The sequence below is a fragment of the Phacochoerus africanus genome, chromosome 8 (genome assembly GCF_016906955.1).
Source record: "Phacochoerus africanus isolate WHEZ1 chromosome 8, ROS_Pafr_v1, whole genome shotgun sequence".
Lineage (NCBI taxonomy): Eukaryota > Metazoa > Chordata > Mammalia > Artiodactyla > Suidae > Phacochoerus > Phacochoerus africanus.
In genome coordinates, this window is record NC_062551.1 from 81,799,758 (window position 1) to 81,821,020 (window position 21,263).

The following is a 21,263-nucleotide window of genomic DNA, read 5'->3' on the forward strand; positions in this document are numbered from 1 at the left end:
GTTTGCATTGGCATGACATGCTCGCTCCATGCTCATAAGGAGGAGTTCCGTGGAAAATTGAAGGCCACCTGGGCATCATATTTTTATATAGTCTCTTTTACATACTGTGGCTTTATTTTTAAAAGGGAAAAAACTCAAACATAATCCAACCATGGAAAATATACAGAATTCTTTGGTGCTCCAGGTTCCCTGTGCTGGGTCTCTCTCTCTTTTCTCCTGAGTTGTGTCCCAGATACCTGGCCTGCAGGTGAGCTTGCTCAGCCTTTCCCTTCTTGGCGCATTTGCATTGATATCTTCCTGTACGTTACTTAGCATAAGTGTGACAATATAAAGAAACAAAAGACTTGGAGAAATAGTCGCCTCCTAGCCTGGAGGTAAGTCCATGTTGTGGAACCCCGCCTTTTAAAGGTTAAATAAATTTAAAGAATAAGATTTATGAACCTTGTCCAACAATTTGATAAATACTTGTTTTTTAATCTTTCATTGGAGTGGGGTCAGCCAGAACATCTCCATTGGAAGGCCATTTTTTGGTTGTTGTTTTGTTTTGTTTTTGTCACCAATCGGGGAGAACGGTTATAATTTGTAGAGTGTTATTATAACCGAAGATACAGTCAACAAAGCAACTGAAATTTGCAACAACTCCTAGGTTGAGATGTGAATTCTAATGAAGCAGAATGAGACCTATTGTGATTTGGAAAGAGTTTGCATTGGCATGACATGCTTGCTCCATGCTCGTAAGGTGCAGTGACCTACCCCCCCCCCCCAAAAAAAATCATAAAAATGATCAAGTCCCAAATAGAAGTTCCCAACCAAGGTTAAGAACTGACCTTGGGCCCAGTCAGTGTCTCTGTCCATTTAAACAAAAGTTTAAAGCTCTTTCACGGAGTTCCCTTTGTGGCACAGTGGAAGTGAATCCGACTAGGAACGATGGGGTTTTGGCTTCGATCCCTGGCCTCGCTCAGTGGGTTAAGGATCTGGTGTTGCCGTGAGCTGTGGTGGAGGTCTCAGATGCAAGCTTGGATCTGGTGTTGCTGTGGCTCTGGCGTAGGCTGACAGCTACAGCTCCAATTGGACCCCTAGCCTGGGAACCTCCATATGCTGCAGGTGCGGCCCTCAAAGACAAAAGACACACACACACAAAAAAAAGCCCTTTCACGAAATTAGCCCTGTGGTCTAGCTTGTCAACTACATTTTTTTTTGAAACAAAACACATCTGCCGCTCTTGGAACTCTGCACAGCTTCGACCAAATGTCCATTCTTGTCCTAAAGGAAGACTTCTCTCTATGCAGCCAGTATCTGTTTTTCTGTACTGTTTTCTAGTTAGTCCTCAATCTCCCTAACTCACCTCGGGGACCGAGGAGGGAGAAAGGTGGTTGGTGCTGTCCTTGTACCAGAATTCCCCACTGCTGCTCAGCCCGGGGTGGGGCCCAGGGATGTCCTTTCTGCTGTGTTGTGTGCATCCTCCAAGGGAGCTAAGGTTTCTCCACCATTTCACTTCCCTGTTAACTCAAGCCAGGAGCTGGATTTATTATTTTATCTGAACATGTTTGTGATCATTTGTTGCATTTGAGGGCACGTTCTATAACCTGTGGTGACTATTATGGTGCTTCAGAAAGCTAGTCAGTAATTCGCACTGTGTATTCCACATTTTAGTGTGCTCGAAGTGGCTGTTTATAATGTGTATTTGTCAACTTTGGCTCTTCCATCTTTTGAGGGCATTTAAAAATATGTTCCTTGTCCTCTCAAGGTGACAAAAGCAGGGGAATGTTGGGGGGAATCTCTGTGATTAATTGTAACCAGTTTTGTTTTTCAAGCTAATAAAGTTAGTGTTTTTAGTGCAAAAAAGTGAAATACATTTATTGCTTTAGCTTGATCCCACTGAGCATTAGTGCTGTGTTGTGCCCGAGTTAAAGGCACTATGAACCCGACCAGTATCCATGATTTTTAAACAATTATGCATTTTATGATTGAAGTCACCTTGGAAACAAGGCAATACATCTGTATTCTATTATAGAAAGTGACGCACTCTTGGAGTTCCTGTTGTGGCTCAGTGGTAATGAACCTGACTAATATCCACGAGGATGTGGGTTTGATCTCTGGCCTCAGTAGGTTAAGGATCCGGTGAGGTGGATCCTAAGCTGTGGTGTAGGTCGCAGGCATGGCTCAGATCTGGCATTGTTGTGGCTGCAGGCCAGCCGCTGTAGCTCCAATTGGACCCCTAGCCTGGGGACGTCTGTGTGCCACAGGTGCAGCCCTAAAAAGGAAGAAAGAGGGAGAGGAATAAGAAGTGGTAGAGGACATTGTCATTTGAACCTCACAGGCAGCCGCAGACAGGCTTCCCCTGGACTGTGCCCAATTCAGTTCACCTTGCAGAGAGGGACCTCAACCCAAACAGCTCTCTAATCCGCCCGCCCGCCCTGGGAGCAGACCACCCCCCGCCCCCGCCCCCGCGAAACCAGTCTTTCTAGAAAATTCCACAACGTCTAGGCCCCTGGGCACCCAGGATTCGATGATCTTTAGCACCCTTGGATGACTGGGTCCTTCCCACCTGATTCCTCTGAGAACCTAATAAGTAAATCCCAGGATGATGTCCTCACACCGAGTGTCACTTTTCTGTCCTTAGAGCAGTCCAGGCACAACCGAAGCCATCGGCAACTCTCAGGATTGGTCCCCGATGTCTTTTAGCCTTTCCAGCCTTTAGAGGTTTTAGAGAGGCTTCATGGAAGGACATGGGATCCTTTTTCTTTTTTTTTTTTTTTGGACGTAACATGTGGAAGCTCCTGAGCCCAGGGGTCAGACCCAAGCCACAGTTTTGACCTCCCCCACAGCTGCAGCCAGGCAGATCCCTAATCTGCTGCACCGCAGAGGAACCTCCAAGATGTGGGATCTTTAAGGAAGGCCATTCTCAAATGGGGGGCGAAGGAGAGCATTTATCTGGAAGGAATGGCTGGCTCTGACCCAGAGCACAGCAAGTTTAAAGAGCAGGAGCTGCCCATAGGGCTGAGGAGGAGTCCAGATAAGCCTAAAGGATCTGAGTTCCCATCGTGGCTCAGCGGGAAACGCATCTGACTAGCATCCATGAGGACACAGGTTTGATCCCTGGCCTCGCTCAGTGGGTTAAGAATCCGGCGTTGCCGGGAGCTGTGGTGTAGGTCGCAGATTCGGCTTGGATCTGGCACTGCTGTGGCTGTGGCGTAGGCTGGCAGCTGCTGCTCCAGTTTGACCCCTAGCCTGGGAATCTCCGTATGCCATGGGTGCGGCCCTAAAAAGCCAAAAAGTGAAGGGAGGGAGGAAGGGAGGGGAGGAAGGAGACTGAAAAGCCCGGCAGATCCAGAGAGTGACGGTCAGTGATGCAGGCAGGAGGCAAAGAAATGGTCAGATCAGGGGTGTTAGTGGAATTGAGGGCGGGGGTCGTCCCTTAAGGCCCAGCGTCATCTTCATCACGAGGCTAGACAGGCCCTTTCTGGTTCTCTTCCCACACGGTGCTAACCCCATGGTGAGGAAGCCTGAAAGCCCTGGGCCAGACTCCCTGGATGACCTTGCGCAAATTACATTGACCTGTCCGAGCCTCAATGTGTCAAATGCAATGAATAATAGTAACTACTTCATAGAATTGTCTAGCCAATCACATGACTTATGCATGTCACACCTGTTCCCTAAATGTGACCTATAGTTTTAATTTTTATTATTCACCCTTATCTGATGATCCAAGAAAGACTGTATTTCATTTCTTCATTCAGCTTTCTCTGGATGCCCATGATGTGACTGGTTATAAGATGGTGTTAGTTTGCCAGGGCTGCCAGGACAAAGTGCCACAGGCTGGGTGGCTTATTTCCTCAGAGCTGTGGAAGCTGGAAACCTAAGATCTGGTTCTCTTCCTTCCTCCCTCCCTCTTCCTACCTTCCTTCCTTCATCTGTCTCTCCCTTTTTTTCTCACCCACAGCATAAGAAAGTTCTCGGGCCAGTGATTGAATCCTAGCCACAGCTGCAACCTACACAGCTTTGGCAGTGCCAGATCCTTTAACCTACTATATAGGGCTGAGGATCAAACCTGAGCCTCTGCAGTGATCTGAGCCGCTGTGGTCAGATTCTTTTGTTTTGTTTTGTTTTGTTTTTTTAGGGCCGCACCCGAGGCATATGGAGGTTCCCAGGCTAAGGTTCAAATCAGAGCTGTAACTGCCGGCCTATACCACAGCCACAGCAACGTAGGATCCAAGCTGCGTCTGCAACCTATACCACAGCTCATGGCAACACTGGATCCTTAACTCTCTGAGCGAGGTCAGGAATTGAACACATGTCTTCCTGGATTTCATTAACTACTGAGCCGAGATGGGAACTCCTGTAGTCAGATTCTTAACCCACTGCACCACAGCGGGAACTCCTGGGTCTGTTTCTTCTGAAAGCCTCCCTCCTCGGCTTGTAGATGGCTGTCTTCTCCCTGTGTCCTCACAAGGTCTTCCTCTGTGTCTGTGTCCTGATCTCTCCTCTCACACAGACACCGGTCATACTGCATCGGGCCCACTCATCTGACCTCATTTTACCTGAATTACCTCTTTAAAGGCCCATCTCCACATACAATCACATTCTGAGGTACTGGAGGTTAGGACTGCCAACACATGGATTTGAGGGGGGCCGGAGGAGTGAGCAGGTAACAACGATTCAGTCCATAACAGAAATCCAATTCGGAAGGATCAGTCATGACTGAGAAGTCACACAGTCTCTTAGGCCTCAGTTAGAGAGATGCTCCAACCTGCAGGCAGGTGGGAGGAGAGACCAAGATGCCATGACAGCCCTGTGGGGGCTCCCAGCACAGAGGGGAATGAGGTGTGAGCAGCTCACAGTGACAGCATGTGTGGGAGAGGGAAGATCTCAGCCCGGGTACCGGCCCTTGGGCAGGTCACCCCCTCTCTGTGGTCAAATGCAGCTCTTGACCCTGGTCCATATTAGCATCACCTGGGCAGCTTCTAAAAAACAACATAAGGGGAGTTCCCTTCGTGGCTCAGTGGTTAACGAACCTGACTAGGATCCATGAGGATGCGGGTTCGATCCCTGGCCTGGCTCATTGGGTTAAGGATCTGGCATTCTTGTGAGCCATGGTGTAGGCTCAGATCCCACATTGCTATGTCTGTGGCGTAGGTGGGCAGCTATAGCTCCTATTCGACCCCTAGCCTGGGTACTTCCATATGCCTTGGGTGCAGCCCTAAAAAGCAAAACAAACAAACATGAGTATCTGGCCTTGTCCCCCAGAGACTCTGATTCAAGGGACTCTGCAATGCAGCCTTGATCTCTGCAGTTTTTCAAAGCACCTAGGTGATTCTGAGGGACATCCAGATCCCCGGGCTAAAGGATATTCAAGCTCCCTTCCAGCCCCAGGGCGTGATTCAGGCTGACTTGGCTTCTCCATCCTTGGATCACCACATTCTCTGGGGCTTTAGGATCTCTGTAAATGCTTTCATTGTACAAAATGTTCATTTATAATATTATAATTGTTCTTCATATTTGCACAGCCCATTACTATTTGAGGAAGTAATTTTATGAGCATCAGCTCCTTCAATCTCATCACAACCCTTTGGGGGGGGGCACTGGGTGGACGTCATTATTCCACCTCCTTTTTATTTTTCTCCAGATCACTTTCTACTTTCTGATATGCCATATCTTTGGCTTATTTATCTTTATTGTTTTCCCCTCATATCAGAATGTCAGCTTCATCAGGACAGGGATTGTTGTCTCTTCTGTTCATTGCTGGCACATAGCAAGCACTCAGTGAATATTGTTTGTTTATTTATTTATATTTGTCTTTTTAGGGCAGCACCCATGGCATATGGAGGTTCCCAGGCTAGGGGTCCAATCGGAGCTACAGCTGCCAGCCTATGCCATAGCCACAGCCATGGGGGTTCCGGGCTGCATCTGCAATCTACACCACAGCTCATAGCAATGCCAGATCCTTAACCCACTGAGCTAAGCCAGGGATCAAACCTGTGTCCTCATGGATACTAGTGAGATTCGTTTCCACCGAGCCACGACGGGAACTTCTCAGTAAATATTGTTTAAATGAATGCATGAATGAATCATAGAGGAGTAAACTTAAGCCCAGAGAGGTTAGGAAATGTGCCTGAGGTCACCCAGCAAGTAAATGGAGGAACTTCTCTGTGTGTGTTCTTTCTACTCCTGCTCTGTGTTTCCTAGGGTGGCTGTGATATTAGGTACCCAGGATGTGCATGGGCAGAGGGAATCCAGCGGCAGAGAGAGCTGCAAGTGTGCTGACTGCTGACAGGAAGTGCTCCTAGAATTTCAGATCAAAGCACAGTTTCCTTTTCAAGGTGAGGAAGGGCAGCTTCTACCGGTGGTCAAAGGGCTTAATTTGCAGCCTCTCATTTTCCTTCTGGGAACATGGGGTTCCTAAATGGGTAGCATGAAAATGAGGAGGCTGCCAGGTAATGACCTGGGCTGGCTGTTTAAAGGGGCCGGCATGACCCTCAGACTCACCACGGAGCTGGAAGAGGCCTCAGAAACCAAACAATCCAAACTGCTATTTTACAGATGAGAAACTAGAGGCTCTGAGAGACCAGGTAGCTTTCTGGGGGTTCCAGCAACCTGGCTCAGCCTTGGCCCCTCTCTCTTTTCTTCACCCTCCATCACCCAGATGCTCCCAGAGCTGAAATGGGAATTAACCCAAATGCAGGGCTGCAGCTGGGGGTGGGGCGGTGGGGGGAGGGCCGCCTCCTCTGATTGCATCCCTGGGTACCATGAGGTCACACTGGGGAGCACTCACATGGAAAGTGGCACCGTGTGCCCTACCGTTAATTAAGAACCATGGCTTCTGAGGCTTTTGGCCTTTGCGGCACCCTCCATCCCCTTGGCTGAGAGGCAAGGAATTGATTTCAGAATCAATTGGCCTGGTTATGTTTGCTGCTGCTGTTTTTGTGTGCTGGATGAATCGGTGTAGACTAGGATGTCTCTGGGTTCATGATTCTCCGGGCTCCATCTCTCCCTAAAATTGCATTCTAATCCTACATGACATTTGCCTCGTTTCCCCAGCAACCATCTCAAAAGCCATAAATAGCAGATGAAGGCTCCGAGGGCAGAAGTGAGAGACGGCACAGCCCCGGCCAGGAGATAAAAACCCAGGTGCTCAAAGGCTGGTTCCCAACAACACGCTCTGCTAACAAGACAATGAAGAAGAGCTCAGTGCATTCAAGTATTTTCCATGTGGAAGGAGCAGTTTCTTGTTATTTTTAAATCTCCCAGCACCTAAGGCTCCATATGGTTCATTTGAAACCGGGGCGGTTTGTTGGGCAATTTTCTAAGCCATTTTCATTGACATGTAAAACTGTTTTGCATAAACATCACCATCTCGACAGAAGAAAGAACATAGAAAAATCTCCCATTTTATTTACATTCCACCAAATTCCCTCCAAATCTTCATCAGCTAGACATTTTATATAGTCGTCGGAGTCTGCACGTGCATTTTCATTTTCTATTTACACACGCTATGTGAAAACATACTATGTCTCCTCTCCTCTCAATATGCTGGCTACCCAATGTGGGGGGCGCAGCGCGGAGGGGTAGGGTGGTTTTCTCAACAGCAAGCAATTCTGTGACACCGGCTGGGTGTGCTAAAACTTAATTCTGACACCGTCCACCTGGAGTTAACATCCGATCCCATGGGTTAGGGCTCCCACAGGTAGGGTTAGTCCTACAAGCCTGATACTTCGGATGCCAACCAAATGTCCAGGTTCTCACCCGTGCTTCTGATGACCTGGTATGAAGCAGAGGTTCCTGTGATCCCCTCCTTGGACTCCATCAGTCTGCTCACAGAATGCAGGAAAACAGTGTACTTACTAGATTACTGGCTATTACAAAGACATTTTTTTGGTGCCTGCACCACAAAGTAGTTCCTGGGCCAGGGATTGAACCTGTGCCACCGTAGCACCTTGCGCTATAGCAGTGACAGTGCTAGATCCTTAACCCACTGAGCCACCAGGGAACTCCAACAAAGGACATGAAAGGATGTGGATCAACAGCCATATGAAGAGAAACAGACAGTGAAGTCCCTGTGGACTCTGAGGTGAGAGACCCATTGCATTCTTATTTGCCAACTGGGGAGCTCTCTGAACCCTGTCCTTTTGGGGTCTTATGGGGGCTTCATTATACAGGCACAGTTGGTTAAATTTTGGCCATTGGTCATTGAGTCAACCTCCAGCTCCTCCGGTGTGGGGCGGGTGGCACTAAAATTTCCCAACCCTTGAATCACTTGGCTGGCCTGGCAACTGGCTCTCATCTTTAGGTTCCCTAGAGGCTTTCCAAAAATCACCTCATTAACATAAATTGAGGTGTGGTTGAGAGGGGTTTGTTTTCTGTTTTTGTCTTTTGTCCTTTTAGGGCCACACCCGCGGCATATGGAGGTTCCCAGGCTAGGGGTCTAATCGGAGCTATAGCCGCTGGCCTACACCGGAGCCACAGCAACGTGGGATCTGAGCTGTGTCTGTGACCTATACCACAGCTCATGGCAACACCAGATCCTTAACCCACTGAGCAAGGCCAGGGATCGAACCTGCAACCTCATGGTTCCTAGTCGGATTCGTTAACCACTGAGCCATGACGGGACCTCCAAACAGGGTTTGTTATGAATCACAGAAGACACTCATTTCACCTTTATCACTCTGAAGCTATTTTAGGAACTGAGGGCAAAAACCAAACATTGTAACCAAAGCTGCCCCTCTTGTGCTAATCACTAAGGAATTACAGGGTTTGGGGAGCTGGGAGCCAGAAACCTTGGATAAAGACATATTTCTTACTATACATCACAATTTCACATATGCACATTTCTACCCCTGGAAACACCTGGATGTTTGCCTGCTGCCTCTCTGGCGAAGGACAATGGCTGGTCATTCTCTATCACTTAGCATCATGACTGTTGCTAGTTTTTACATGCAGAACATCACTTGATAATCCCTTCGCCCAGTGTGGCACCTTAGATGATCTCTTCCTGGTTTGCCCAAGGAATAAGTCAAGACCAGTGGGTCGGGCAGGTTCTAGACTGGGAACTAGGGGAGCTCTGCCTTTACTACACCTTTCCGCACCTGCTTGGGCTCAGACGGTGGGTGGAAGATCCGGGGCTGACCTGAACTTCTCGGAGCTGCATCCTGCTCAGCAGAGGAAGAGTCTGATTCTGGTCATGGAAGCTTCTGCTGCTCAGGACATGACCGCTCAGCAGCAACCAAACCACGACATGGTCTTCTTTGAATCTTCCTCCCCATCAGCAATTCCTGTCTGCCGGTCCTCCAAAATACATCCCACATCTGACCCTTTCTCTCCTCTGCCTCTGTCGCCACCTTCCCACATCACCTTCCTCCCTGGCTCCTTTGGTCCATTCTTATCAACCAGCCAGAGTGGCCTATTAAAAACATAGGTCAGGGGAGTTCCCACTGTGGCTCAGTGGGTTAAGAATAAGACTAGTATCCATGAGAATGTGGGTTCCATCCCTGGCCTCGCTCAGTGGGTTAAGGATCCGGCATTGCCCTGAGCTGTGGTGTAGGTCATAGACGCAAGGCTCAGATCTGGCATGGCTGTGGCTGTGGTGTAGGCTGGCAGCTGCAGCTCTGATTGGACCCCTCGCCTGGGAACTTCCATATCCACAGGTCCAGCCCCCAAAAGCAAAACAAAAACAAAACAAAAAACTAGGTCAGATCAGGCTGTTGCCTTTCTTAAACCCTCTGATGACTTTCCATGGTTCTTGGAATTAAATCTGAACTCCTCACTCTGATTTTTAAGACTTCATAAGATCTGACCTCATCCTGTCCACTCTGCCCTCCAGCCCCGACTCCAGTCAACCACACTCTCCTTATGGGATTTTCCTCCACCCAGCCCCAGCCCCTCTTGCACCTGCCTGTGTATCCTTTAGATCTCAGCCCACCAGTCTTCTCCTTGCAAATGGTCCTCCTTCCCTTTCTGAAGGAGCCCTGCCCCCCCACGTGTAATGATCAAAGAGAGCATGTTATTTCCTTCATAGGGCTTTTCACAGACTATCTTCCTCTTGTGTTACAATATTTTGTGCTTGTGTATCAGCTGTCCCACATCTCCATTGGAAGGTGGAGGGTGGGGAGGGGCCCCCATTGGCTCTGCCCCATCTTGCAGAGTGCCTGGCCTATTGTGAACATTCAGGAGGATGTAATGCGTAAATAAACCAAGAGATGAGGATTAGCTGGAGCCTTTTTATGCTTCTGCCTCGATGGGCTTGGCTTGTGTGTTTGACCTTGGTCAAGTCTGTATGGCGGAGTCTGGTGAGAGGGAAGAGTTTTACTAAACCAAACTTGGGTCTTCTCACCTGAGGCCAGCAAAGCCCAGCTACTGATTCTGGGTTGTGGTGAAGAAAGTACAGCATTTATTGCAGGGCATCAAGCAAGGAGAATGGACGGCTGGTACTCAAAAGACCTGAACTCCCCTGGTCATCAAGCAAGGGTTTTTAAGGTAACATCAGGGGGAGGGTTGCAGGTACATGATCAGCTCATGAACATTCTTCTGATTGGTTGGTGATGAGGTGAGAGGGTGATGTTTTTTGAATCTCAATCATCAGTCTTCTGGTTCTAACCAGTCTGGGGTCTCCCTGCTTGTGGTCAGCATGTGGTCACCATGCTCACCGGGTTGGGAGGTGGGGATCTTAGTTTCTGCAGGACAACTCAAGGACATGTGTCAGATACTTATCAATATTCCTTCAGGAGGAACTAGGAATCTTTGACTCTGTTTTCTAATCATTAACAGCTTGAGTCTGCTCTTTGGAACTGGGGAAAGTCAAACAAGAAGTAGGGGGCACAGAGGGGCTTGTATTGGGGAAGGCCCTGCAGGGTTCTGCTTGGTTTCAGTTTCATTCCCAAGAGCCTCAGGGCAGGTGTGTGCAAAGTCATTCTGACAGGGCAGGGTCCTGAGACGTGGTCCTGTGACCTGGTTGGCCTGGGTTAGGGGAGAAAGCAGAAAGGGGAGCAGAGCCCTGGATGACAGAGGGCTGAGGACCACTGAATCCCCACAGGGGGACCTACCAGAGATACTAAGGTCCCCTTTGTGTGGGCAACCAGCCCCCTACCACTTAGCATAATCACTCTTCCATTTATCTAGCATTTTATAAGCATTATCTTGAGTTTCCTTCATGGCTCAGCAGTTAATGAACCCGATTAGCATCCATGAGGATTTGGGTTCGATCCCCAGCCTCACTCTGTAGGTTAAGGATCCAGCATGCCATGAGCTGTGATATAGGTCTCAGGTGCAGCTTGGATCCTGCATTGCTATTGCTGTGATGTAGGCTAGTAGCTGTAGCTCTGATTCGACCCCTAGCTTGGGAACTTCCATATGCCATGGGTGCAGCCCTGGGGAAAAAAAAAAAAAAAGCATTATCTCATTTGGGGGGCTGTACCCATGGTATATAAAAATTCCTGGGCCAGGGATCAAACCCATGCCACAGCAGGGACACACGCCTCAGCAGTAACAATGTCAGATCCTTAACCCACTGTACCACAAGGGAACTCCAGCCTTATTTCATTTTTAATTCTCACCACAACTATACTGAGGTAAGTATATTATTTTTATCTAACTGGAAGAAACTGCATCTCAGCGAGCTTAAAAAAAACTGTTCAGGAGTTCCCGTTGTGGCTCAGTGGGGATCTCCCTCAGTGGGTAAAGGATCCAGTGTTGCTGTGGCTGTGGTGTAGGCTCACAGCTGCAGCCCCGATTTGACCCTGAGCCTGGGAACTTCCATGTGCCTCAGGTGCAGCCCTAAAAAAAGGAACAAACAAAATCATTCATATCTTGCAATTAGTAAGCAATGAAGTCAGGATCAGAACCAGAGGCCATCTGATTGCAGAGCCCTTGACCCCATGCCCAACCCAGAAAGAGCTTCTGGAAGCATCTTGAAGTGGCCTTCTAGATCTCAGGTCTCAGGACCAGCCCACCATCTCTCACCAGGAGCTCCTTGCCTTTCTGTCTTCCCTCACAGCCCCTGCTTTGTGCACAGATCTGCCTCTCCCACCAGAAAAGCTCTTTGAAGCCAAAGATTGAGTCTCATGTTTTTGGTGAAGAAGTAGAATCACAGAATTACACTTTGCTTAAAAAATTGACGTATAGGAGTTCCCGTCGTGGCGCAGTGGTTAACAAATCCGACTAGGAACCATGAGGTTGCGGGTTCGGTCCCTGCCCTTGCTCAGTGGGTTAACGATCCGGCGTTGCTATGAGCTGTGGTGTAGGTTGCAGATGCGGCTCAGATCCCGCGTTGCTGTGGCTGTGGTGTAGGCCGGTGGCTACAGCTCCGATTTGATCCCTAGCCTGGGAACCTCCATGTGCCGTGGGAGCGGCCCAAGAAATAGCAAAAAGACCAAAAAAAAAAAATTTTTGACATATACTTGGGAGTTCTCGTCATGGCTCAGTGGTTAACGAATCTGACTAGCAATCATGAGGACACAAATTTGACCCCTGGGCTCACTCAGTGGGTTACAGATCTGGCGTTGCCTTGAGCTGTGATGTAGCTCACAGGTATGGCTTGGATCCTGAGTTGCTGTGGCTGTGGTATAGGCCAGCAGCTGTAGCTGCAGTTGGACCCCTAGCCTGGGAACCTCCATACGCCTCGGGTGCGGCCCTAAAAAGCAAGAAAAAAAAAATGAAGTATAGTTGATGGTACACTACTATACCTTACAGGTGCATAATATAGAGATTCTCAGAATTTCACTTCTTAATCAATCCTTGTTAATAAATACCACCTGGAGTTCCCATCGTGGTGCAGCAGAAACGAGTCCAACTAGGAACCATGAGGTTTTGGCTTTGATCCCTGGCCTCGATCAGTGGGTTAAGGATCCAGCGTTGCCTTGAGCTGTGGTGTAGGTTGCAGACGTGGCTTGGACCTCGCATTGTTGTGGCTGTGGCGTAGGCAGGCAGCAACAGTTCTGATTAGACCCCTAGCCTGGGAACCTCCATATGCCGAGGATGCGGCCCTATAAAGACAAAAGACAAAAAAGTAAAATAAAATGAAATAAAACAAAAATAAAATTAAAAAAAAAAACAATGGCATATGACTTCTGAAAAGAAAAAGAAAAATCTCTAAAAAAAATCACCTGACCTTCCTATGAAAACACAACAGATCCTTTCTCAGTTCTCAGCCAACTTGGGAGGAAGTTACCAAGGCTTTGACAGCATCTCACAGCACCAGTGGCAAAGCAGTAGGCCCCCAAACCAAACACTTTCTGGAAGTAATTTGAAAACAGAATGAGGAAACCTGGAGTTCCCCTTGTGGCTCAGCAGGTTAAGAACAGGACATAGTGTCCATGAGGATGTGGTTCAGTCCCTGGCCTTCCACTCGGTGGGCTAAGGATTCTGCGATGCTGCAAACTGCTGCATAGGTTGCAGATGCAGCTCTGATCCCGTGCTACTGTGGCTGTGGCTTAGGCCAGCAGCTGCAGCTTCAATTCAACCCCTCGTCTGGGAACGTCCATATGCCACAGGTGCAGAAGTAAAAAGAGAAAAAAAAATGAGGAAACCTGGCTGTGTGATTTGGGGCGACTCCTGGGCCTCAGTTTCCCTGTTTGTAAACGGAGAGGGGTTGGGATTCCCCTGAGATCTCTCCCTCTTTCTGTAAATATTGGTTGGAGGCCCATTGTGTGCTCAGGCTAGAGTGCTGGGCTCCAGGGATCCATCCATAAGCCAGTCAGATGCAAGAAACAGTCCGATTCTACAGGGCAAGTTATTGACCCTCTCGAGCTGGCAGACCTCCTAGTGTAACATTCTATATGGTCCAGACCCCAACCGCCCCTACCCCAGTCCCTTCAATCGGATTAGCACAACCTGCTTTAAAGGCATCTACACAAACGCCCCTGCAGCTCCCACAGGCCTGGTGAGTCTGTAAGGCCCCTTCTCCCGTCCGCCCTGGGAGAAGTGGTCTGGAGGGCTGAGCGCCCAAGGCGGAGGGTGGGGGTGCCAGACGTGGAGTCCCAAGAAGGACCCGGGCCGGGAGGGGCGCGAGGACACCACGGGGAGGCGCCGCCACGTCAGTGTCCCAGCCTGGCGCCCCCAGGGCAGCCCCGAGGATCACCTGCGCGGGGCGGGGCCGAGGGCGGGATCACGACGGGGAGAGCCCAGGTGGCTGCGGAGTCGCTGGCGGGAGACGGAGCGGGTGGCGGCCGGGGCGCGGGGCTCCCCGGAGCAGGTAGGAGGTGCAAGACGCCGGGGTCGCCGGGTCTGCGGGGGTCACGGGCGACCCGGCTCTGGCGCGGCGGCTCGCTGTCCACCTGCCGGCCGCACTCGGTGGAGGGGAGCCCAGAGAGGAGCCATGGGGCTTCCCAGCCTCGCACCCACCTTCTTTGGAGGGAGTGCCTGGAGTCTGCGTGCGGGGGCGGTGGGCGATGGTGAGAGGCTGGAGAGGCGAGGTTCGTCTTCTCCGGCTCTGGCCATGCGGATGGGACATGTGTACTGGTGCCCGGAGAGCATTCTCGACCCAGCGCGGACACCCACCCTGAATGCCGGCCTGTTTGGGGGGTTGATATTCTGGGCATCCAGCAGACAGATCGTTTCCTTGTCCCTCCTCCCCTTCAAAGCCTCCGGCGGAGAATCCCCGGAAGAAAAGCTAGCAAACCGGCCCGCTGAGAGGTAGAGGGGATTTTGAACCATTCAAGACCTCTGTTGGTTTCACCTGCGAAAGGGGTGACTTAATGGGTCGGCCCTGTGGGGAGGAAGATCTGCATAAAAACCCACAGCAGGGGGAGGAACCCAGGGTTCTAGCTCTGGATGGGCAAACTCCGCAGCTCCCAGGTGACTCCAAAGGAAAGATGGGAGGACAGGTTCTGTGGCCCGGGTACACTGGCAGGAGGAGGACATGGATGTGTCAAATACTAGAGCTGGCTTAGAGGACCAAGGAAGCCCTCTAGTCCTGGAGGAGAATCTGGAGTGCTCCTTGGAAGACGTGAGATTGAGCGCGGCTGGGAAAGAAAGCCTCGTGCTTTGGAATCAACCTGGGCTTGGAATCCCTGCCTTACCCCTTAGGGGGTGGCTAACTTAGTCTTGGCCAGGACCTTGCATTTCTCTACAGTTCAGTTTGATGTGCTCCTTGAACAAAGCAGATTCTTTGATATTGTCAGATAGTCCATATAAAGTGCTTAGCACTCAATAAATAGAAGCTGTTCATTTCCACTAGACTGGGAGCTTCTAGGGGCCAGGGACCGTGTCTATTTGGTTCACCATTTTATGGTGTCTGGTATAGAGTAGATCTCACTACACATTTGTTGAATGAATGAACGATGAGTGAGTATGTAGTACGGCAGTTGGAATGTGGTAAGTAGTCAACAAATAGCAGTGAATTGAGAGATGGCCGATCCTAAGAAGATGCATGTGATACAGGAGACAGGGTCTAGATGGATGGAGCAGTGTAAACATAAGCCCAGAGGAGCAGATTTGGGGCACCCCCTCTTCTGGGGGGGGAGCAGAGGAGTAACGTGGTAAGCTTAGCCAGAGCACAGAGGGAGGAAGGGAGGGAGGGAGGGCACACAAAATCATGGAATCCTGAGTCCCAGCAGCCCCACGGCAGGAGATGAAGGAGCTAGAACTCTCCATAGGCCAGATACCTTTCTCATGTCCTCTAAGTGTCCACCTCCAAGAGACAGCAAAGGACTGTGGGGACCTGATGGGAATGGAAGATGAAAAGGAAAAGGGGCTCTTGTGGCCCCTTTTGTGGGGATAGGAGATTCCTCACCTTGTCCTGAGGTCTCCTGGCTGGTGGTGAGGTGCTGCAGGGGGCAGTGTGGTGCCAGGCAGGACAGCTGCTGGGTGTGTACAGTGAGCTGGGGAACCTGCTGGGTCTCTGGGGAAATCTGCTCTCATGGTGTCAAATCAACAGCTTATCCCCCTGGCTGTTTCCTGCAGCCCTTATCACCCCTGTGCACTGTGGCCACTCCTGCCTCAGGCTGGGAGGGAGCTGTGTCCTCAGGGCGGCGCCACTCAGCAAAGTCAGGGGCCTTCAGCTTGTCTGACATCCTGGCAGGCAGCGTCATTGGGTTCCCATCTCCCTGCAGCGACTAGACATCCATTTGTGAGAAGCCACGATCTGAAGTGGAGGTAAGGGAGTTCCTGTCGTGGCTCAGTGGAAATGAATCCGACTAGCATCCATAAGGACGCAGTTCGATCCCTGGCCTCGCTCAGTCGGTTAAGGATCTGGCGTTGCTGTGAGCTGTGGTGTAGGTCACAGACGTGGTTTGGATCCCATGTTGCTGTGGCTGTGGCGTGGGCTGGCGGCTACAGCTCCAATTCAGCCCCTAACCTGGGACTCTCCATATACCGTGGGTGTGGCCCTAAAAAGACAAAAAAGAAAAAAAGAAGAAGAAGTGGTTAGAGATTTGGGGCACACATCAAGAAGACATGGGAGGCACCGTGTCCCTCGAAAGAGCCAAGTTCAAAGCTTCTCCTTTTAGCACTTTCTGTAATTTTTCATGATACTGAATACCTGTTTCCCATGGAAACTCTGAGAGCAGAGAGCAAGCCTGCCTCCTTCCTCACCGTATCCCCCCACGACCATGTCCGGCCCGTAGTAGGCAATGAGTGAACGTCTGAGGAATGCACAAACCCAGGCTGGGGATGGGGGCCCTTGGCTCTGAGTGAGGTGGGTTCGGCGCTCCTTGACGAGCATCGGTGGCAGGACTGGTGTAGACACTCGTAGAAGTTCTTTTTCTCTGTCCCGTCCCCGCTGCCCAACTTGCAGGGTGCATCCCCCATCACACGTTCCGCGCCTCCACCCTCTCTCCCGCCACCATCAGTGTCTTTTCCTCAGAGAAGAACCCACTGGGAGCAGACATTTACATCTCAGGGAGAGGCCTGGGCTCCATGCCCCTTCTCCCAGCCCCGCTGCCCTTGACCGTCTGTCCCCCCGAGACCCTCTGGGGGCTCCGAGAGGAGGAGAGTGAAGTCCAAGCTGATCCCTGTCCTGTTGTTCCTGGGATGCGGGGTCACAGAGTGTAGGCGCTACAGAGCCCCTTAAAGGTAATAAAGGGTTCCCCCATTTCAAGTGACGAGACTGGAGTCCAGAGAGGATGAGATGTGCTCAGTCAGTGGAGAGCTGGGCGTGGCCGGGGCAGGGGGAGGTGGCGGGGGGGGAGACCTGAAATCTCCGAGTCTAAGTGCTTCATCACTACAGTGGGCCATGAAATTCTCCGGGAACTCTAAATGTTGCAGCACTTCCCTTTACTTTCCAACCGTCCAAGAAAATGGAGTAGAAATTTTAAAAAAAGAAAGGTAGCTGGGACGCAGGTTTGATCCCTGGCTTAAGGACCCAGCACTGCCGCAGCTCTGGCTTAGTTCACAACTGTGGCTCAGGTCTGATCCCTGGCCCAGGAACTCCATATGCCATGGGGCGGCAAGAGAAAAGAAAAAAAAAAGTAAAGTGGATTTTAAGTTGCCCAGTAAACCCTTTTAGTTAAAAAACAAAACAAAACCTTGGCATTCCCGCTGGTCCACAGTGGGTTAAGTATTTGACTGACGTGGCTCAGGTCGAAGCTGCTGCTCAGACTCATTCATGCAACACTATATACAATAGCCCACCCCACCCCCCCACCCCACCCCCGGCCCAGGAACTCCCATATGCTGCAGGTGTGGTCATAAAAAAAAAAGAAAAACAAAACAGCACTTCACAAATGAGGAAAATAAAGACACCAAATTATATATATGCACTTATGTTTGAAAAGATACATGTTTGATACTGAAGAAAAACCTTCCAAAATAGGAAACTCTCTAACCGAGGCTAAATATTGCTGGCCGGCAGCGCCTGTGTGAGATGCGGCCGGCACGGCTGCCAGGCGGGGCCTCTGCAGGCAGCCCAGGAGCAGCAGCACATTTGTTTCTCCTAGACAAGCTCCAAGCGCCCAGCATCCTGCCCCTATCGGCTTCTCCATCTCCATCCTTCTGGCCTCCGGATGCAGTCATAGGCATCTGGGCTTCTGGGATCCCATTCTTGGCTTTGGGATCTGGCTGGGTGGATCCCTGTTTGTTTTCTTTCAAAGGAATTCCTTATCCGAAGGCTAGATCCTTGGTGGGCAGGAGGAGGCAGGAAGAGAGGAAGGGGCTGAGCCCAGGCAAGAGCCTGCCAGCGTGTCTCTGCAGAGTCTTGAGCCAGGCTGGGTGTAGGTAAAGCTGAGGGGTAGGGCCAGAGGGTGGCAGCAGGGCTGGAACCTTTCATGTGGTTTGAAACTCCCAGAGGTGGTGGCTGCAGTTTGGCCTAAGGAAGGAAAAGGTGTGCCAGGCTCTAAGACAGAGAGGCTTCCAAGCCTGTCGTGCGGGGCCTCCTGCCTGAGCCAGACACTCCTGAGCTGCTGGGGGCCCTCAGTGGGGCTGCCAGATCTCATGGTACCTGCTTGAGATTTGAGGAGGCAGAAGAACGTGGCATCTCAGAGATCCTTGCAGACCCTGGCTGGCCAGCAGGCCTAGCTCCATCCAGGGTGGCTTCTGCCAGCAGTGAGGGTAGGACAGAGAGTAGGGATGCAGACCCCCGCGTTCATGCCATGGGGTCTAGTTTAAGCCACATCACCCCTCTGAGCCTCACTTTCCTAATGTATTAAAGAGGATACTGTATCCAAGCAGCCCATAAATATCAATTTCCCCTCCCCTTCAGAGAAGCTTGTGTCTTAGGACCTGTTGAGCCAACTTTTAGGGCCCAGAAGCCTCAGGATTCTTCAATTCTCTAATCATTCCCTCCTTCACTCACTCAGCCTCCACAGCTGATGCGTACCTTGGGGCTGCCCTGTGAATACAGACGGCTCTTTCCACTGCTATTTGTCTGGCTTCTTGTAGCAGCACCCCCTGCCCAGCCCCCACACCTACCCCGGCACACATGGCCTGGCCTTGAAGGTTCCATCAAGGTGATCTCTTTGGAGTTCCCATTGTGGCTCAGTGGTTAAAAAATCTGACTAGGAACCATGAGACTGTGGGTTCGATCCCTGGCCTCGCTCAGTGGGTTAAGGATCCGGCGTTACTGTGAGCTGTGGCGTAGGTTGCAGACGCAACTTGGATCCTGCAAGGCTGTGGCTGTGGTGTTGGCCGGCAGCTGTAGCTCTGATTCAACCCCTAGCCTGGGAACCTCCATATACCACAGGTGTGGCCCTAAAAAGCCAAAAAAAAAAGAGTCAAGGTGATCTCTTTCAGTGTGTTGTGCAGTAAAAAGCAATTGTGTAACATTCCCAGACTGCTGTCCCTAATCCTGTAACCCTTCTCCAGGTTTCCTATGGTTTCAGCCTGCAGGTCCCGGAGGGAGAAGGACAGTTAATTCCTGTTTGCCCAGAGCTCACTGGTGCCCACACAGCTCAAAATGCTCCACATGCCTCCGTCCCTTTAACACCCACAGCGGCCCAGAAAGCGAGACGTGTTATCCCCTCGTTCTGACGGAGGTTCCGAGACCACTTGCTGGTTGTCACCAGAACTAAACGGGGCCGCAATTTTGCCTTCATGAGCCCCTTCCTCCTAAAAGACATGAACGGTTACATTAAGGACCACATCGATATATTAAAACATTTTCTTCAACCTAAAAGTTCCTGTTTTCTTCCGATTTTGAAAGAGATAGGAACACTTTTAAAAAAAAATTTTTATTAGAGTTGATTGACAGTGTACTGTCAATTTCCACTGTACAGTAAAGTGACCCAGTCATACATATATATATTCTTTTTCTCGCATTATCCTCCATCATGTTCCGACACAAGTGACCAAATAGAGTTCCCTGTGCTATACAGCAGGATCTCAGTGCTTATCCACCCCAAATGCAACAGTTTGCATCTACTAACCCCAAACTCCCAGTCCATCCCACTCCCTCCCCCTCGGCAACCACAGTCCATTCTCTGTGTCCGTGGGAACATTTCTATGAGCCACACCAAAGTATTTTTAGCCCTGGGCACTTTGTCTCCTAAGCCCAGTAGAGACATAGACGTGAGGCTGAGAGACAAGGTGAGATTCAAGCCCACACAGTAGGAAGTCTAACCTCCTCTTTCTACTGCCCTTCTCAATTAAAAAACACACAAAAAAACAAAAAAACACAGGCGTTCCCGTCGTGGCTCTGTAGTTAATGAACCTGACTAGTATCCATGAGGACTCGGGTTCGATCCCAGGCCTCACTCAGTGGGTTAGGGATCCAGTGTTGCTGTGGTGTAGGTCACAGACACAGCTCTGATCTGGTGTTGCTGTGGCTGTGGTCTAGGCCATCGGCTATAGTTCTGATTCGACCCCTAGCCCGGGAACCTCCATATGCCGAGGGTGTGGCCCCAAAAAGACCAAAAAAAAAAAAAAAAAAAAGAAAACCTGCCCCAAAACAAAAAGCAAACAAAAAAAACAAGCAAGAAACTGTAGGGAGTTCCCTTGTGGTGCAGTGGGTTGAAGCCCAGGAAATTCCACATGCCACAGGCACGGCCAAAAAAAGAAAGAAAGAAAAACTGCAGAAAATGGACTAATTATTGGAAATCTTGATGCTGTGGTTGGTATTAATAGTTCCCTCTGGAAAATGTAATTTGGTTTGTTTATTCACTTCCCCACCAATTTCCACCCCCTGCCTCGCTACTTTTTGACCGAAACTTTTCTGAGCGCCAAGCCCACTCTGTCCTCTTCCGTGGAAATTCTAGACGCCCGACCTTGGCCTTCTCTCCAGGCTCAGACCTTCAGGGGAACTGGTTTGCCCAGAGGTCGAAAGGGGATTCATTTATCCTATAGAAGCAGCTCCATGTCCCTACCTAATCCCCAGAAACAAGATAACTTGCCACTGTGATAATAGCAAGAGCAATGTGTGTTTTGAGAGCTCTCGGTGTGCTGGGCCTTTGTGGTCCCTTGCCATGTGCTCTCCTGAAGGCCTCAGGAACCTATGGAGAGAAATTATCATCTCTGTTTTGCAGATGAAGAAACCGAGGCTTAGAAAGACTAAGTGAGGTGCCTGAAAGTGTTGCCAGGAGGGGACTGAGCTGAGCTTGCTGGTCTGTTGTCAGATCCTGACCTCCGTGGGCACAGACTCTTTCCTTCCCGTTGCCCAGCACAGCGCCTTGGTACAGACACACCCTCAGTGTGGAATGAATGCATGTTGGACTTAACTATCCACTGTCCTGCTCTCTAGGGATGCCTACCTGCTTTGGCTCCCTGCTGCCTGTCTTGGAACAGTCCCTGCTTCCTGCCCCTAAAGTGCAGAAATTGGCAGCTATCGTCCTGGGGCGGGCATGGGGGGATGGGATGGATGTCTGGGGCAACTGAAAGCCCTGGTGGAGTGAGGAATTTATCAAAAC

The 21,263-nt window shown here is 50.3% G+C and overlaps 2 protein-coding genes across 2 annotated transcripts in view; both read left to right on the top strand.

The window, feature by feature from the left end:
* The window catches only part of RCAN3 (RCAN family member 3), a 47,570-nt gene extending 40,200 nt beyond the window's left edge, over window positions 1–7,370 (top strand). Inside the window, exon 5 of the mRNA XM_047792579.1 lies at window positions 7,039–7,370. Coding sequence (XP_047648535.1) covers window positions 7,039–7,070 — 32 coding nt within the window. The 3' untranslated portion in view covers window positions 7,071–7,370. The remainder of the gene's footprint in view (window positions 1–7,038) is intronic.
* Window positions 7,371–14,111: 6,741 nt separating this feature from the next.
* Window positions 14,112–21,263, top strand: part of NCMAP (non-compact myelin associated protein) — a 39,631-nt gene continuing 32,479 nt past the window's right edge. The window contains exon 1 of the mRNA XM_047792582.1: window positions 14,112–14,182. The gene's annotated coding sequence lies outside the window, so the exon portion shown is untranslated. The remainder of the gene's footprint in view (window positions 14,183–21,263) is intronic.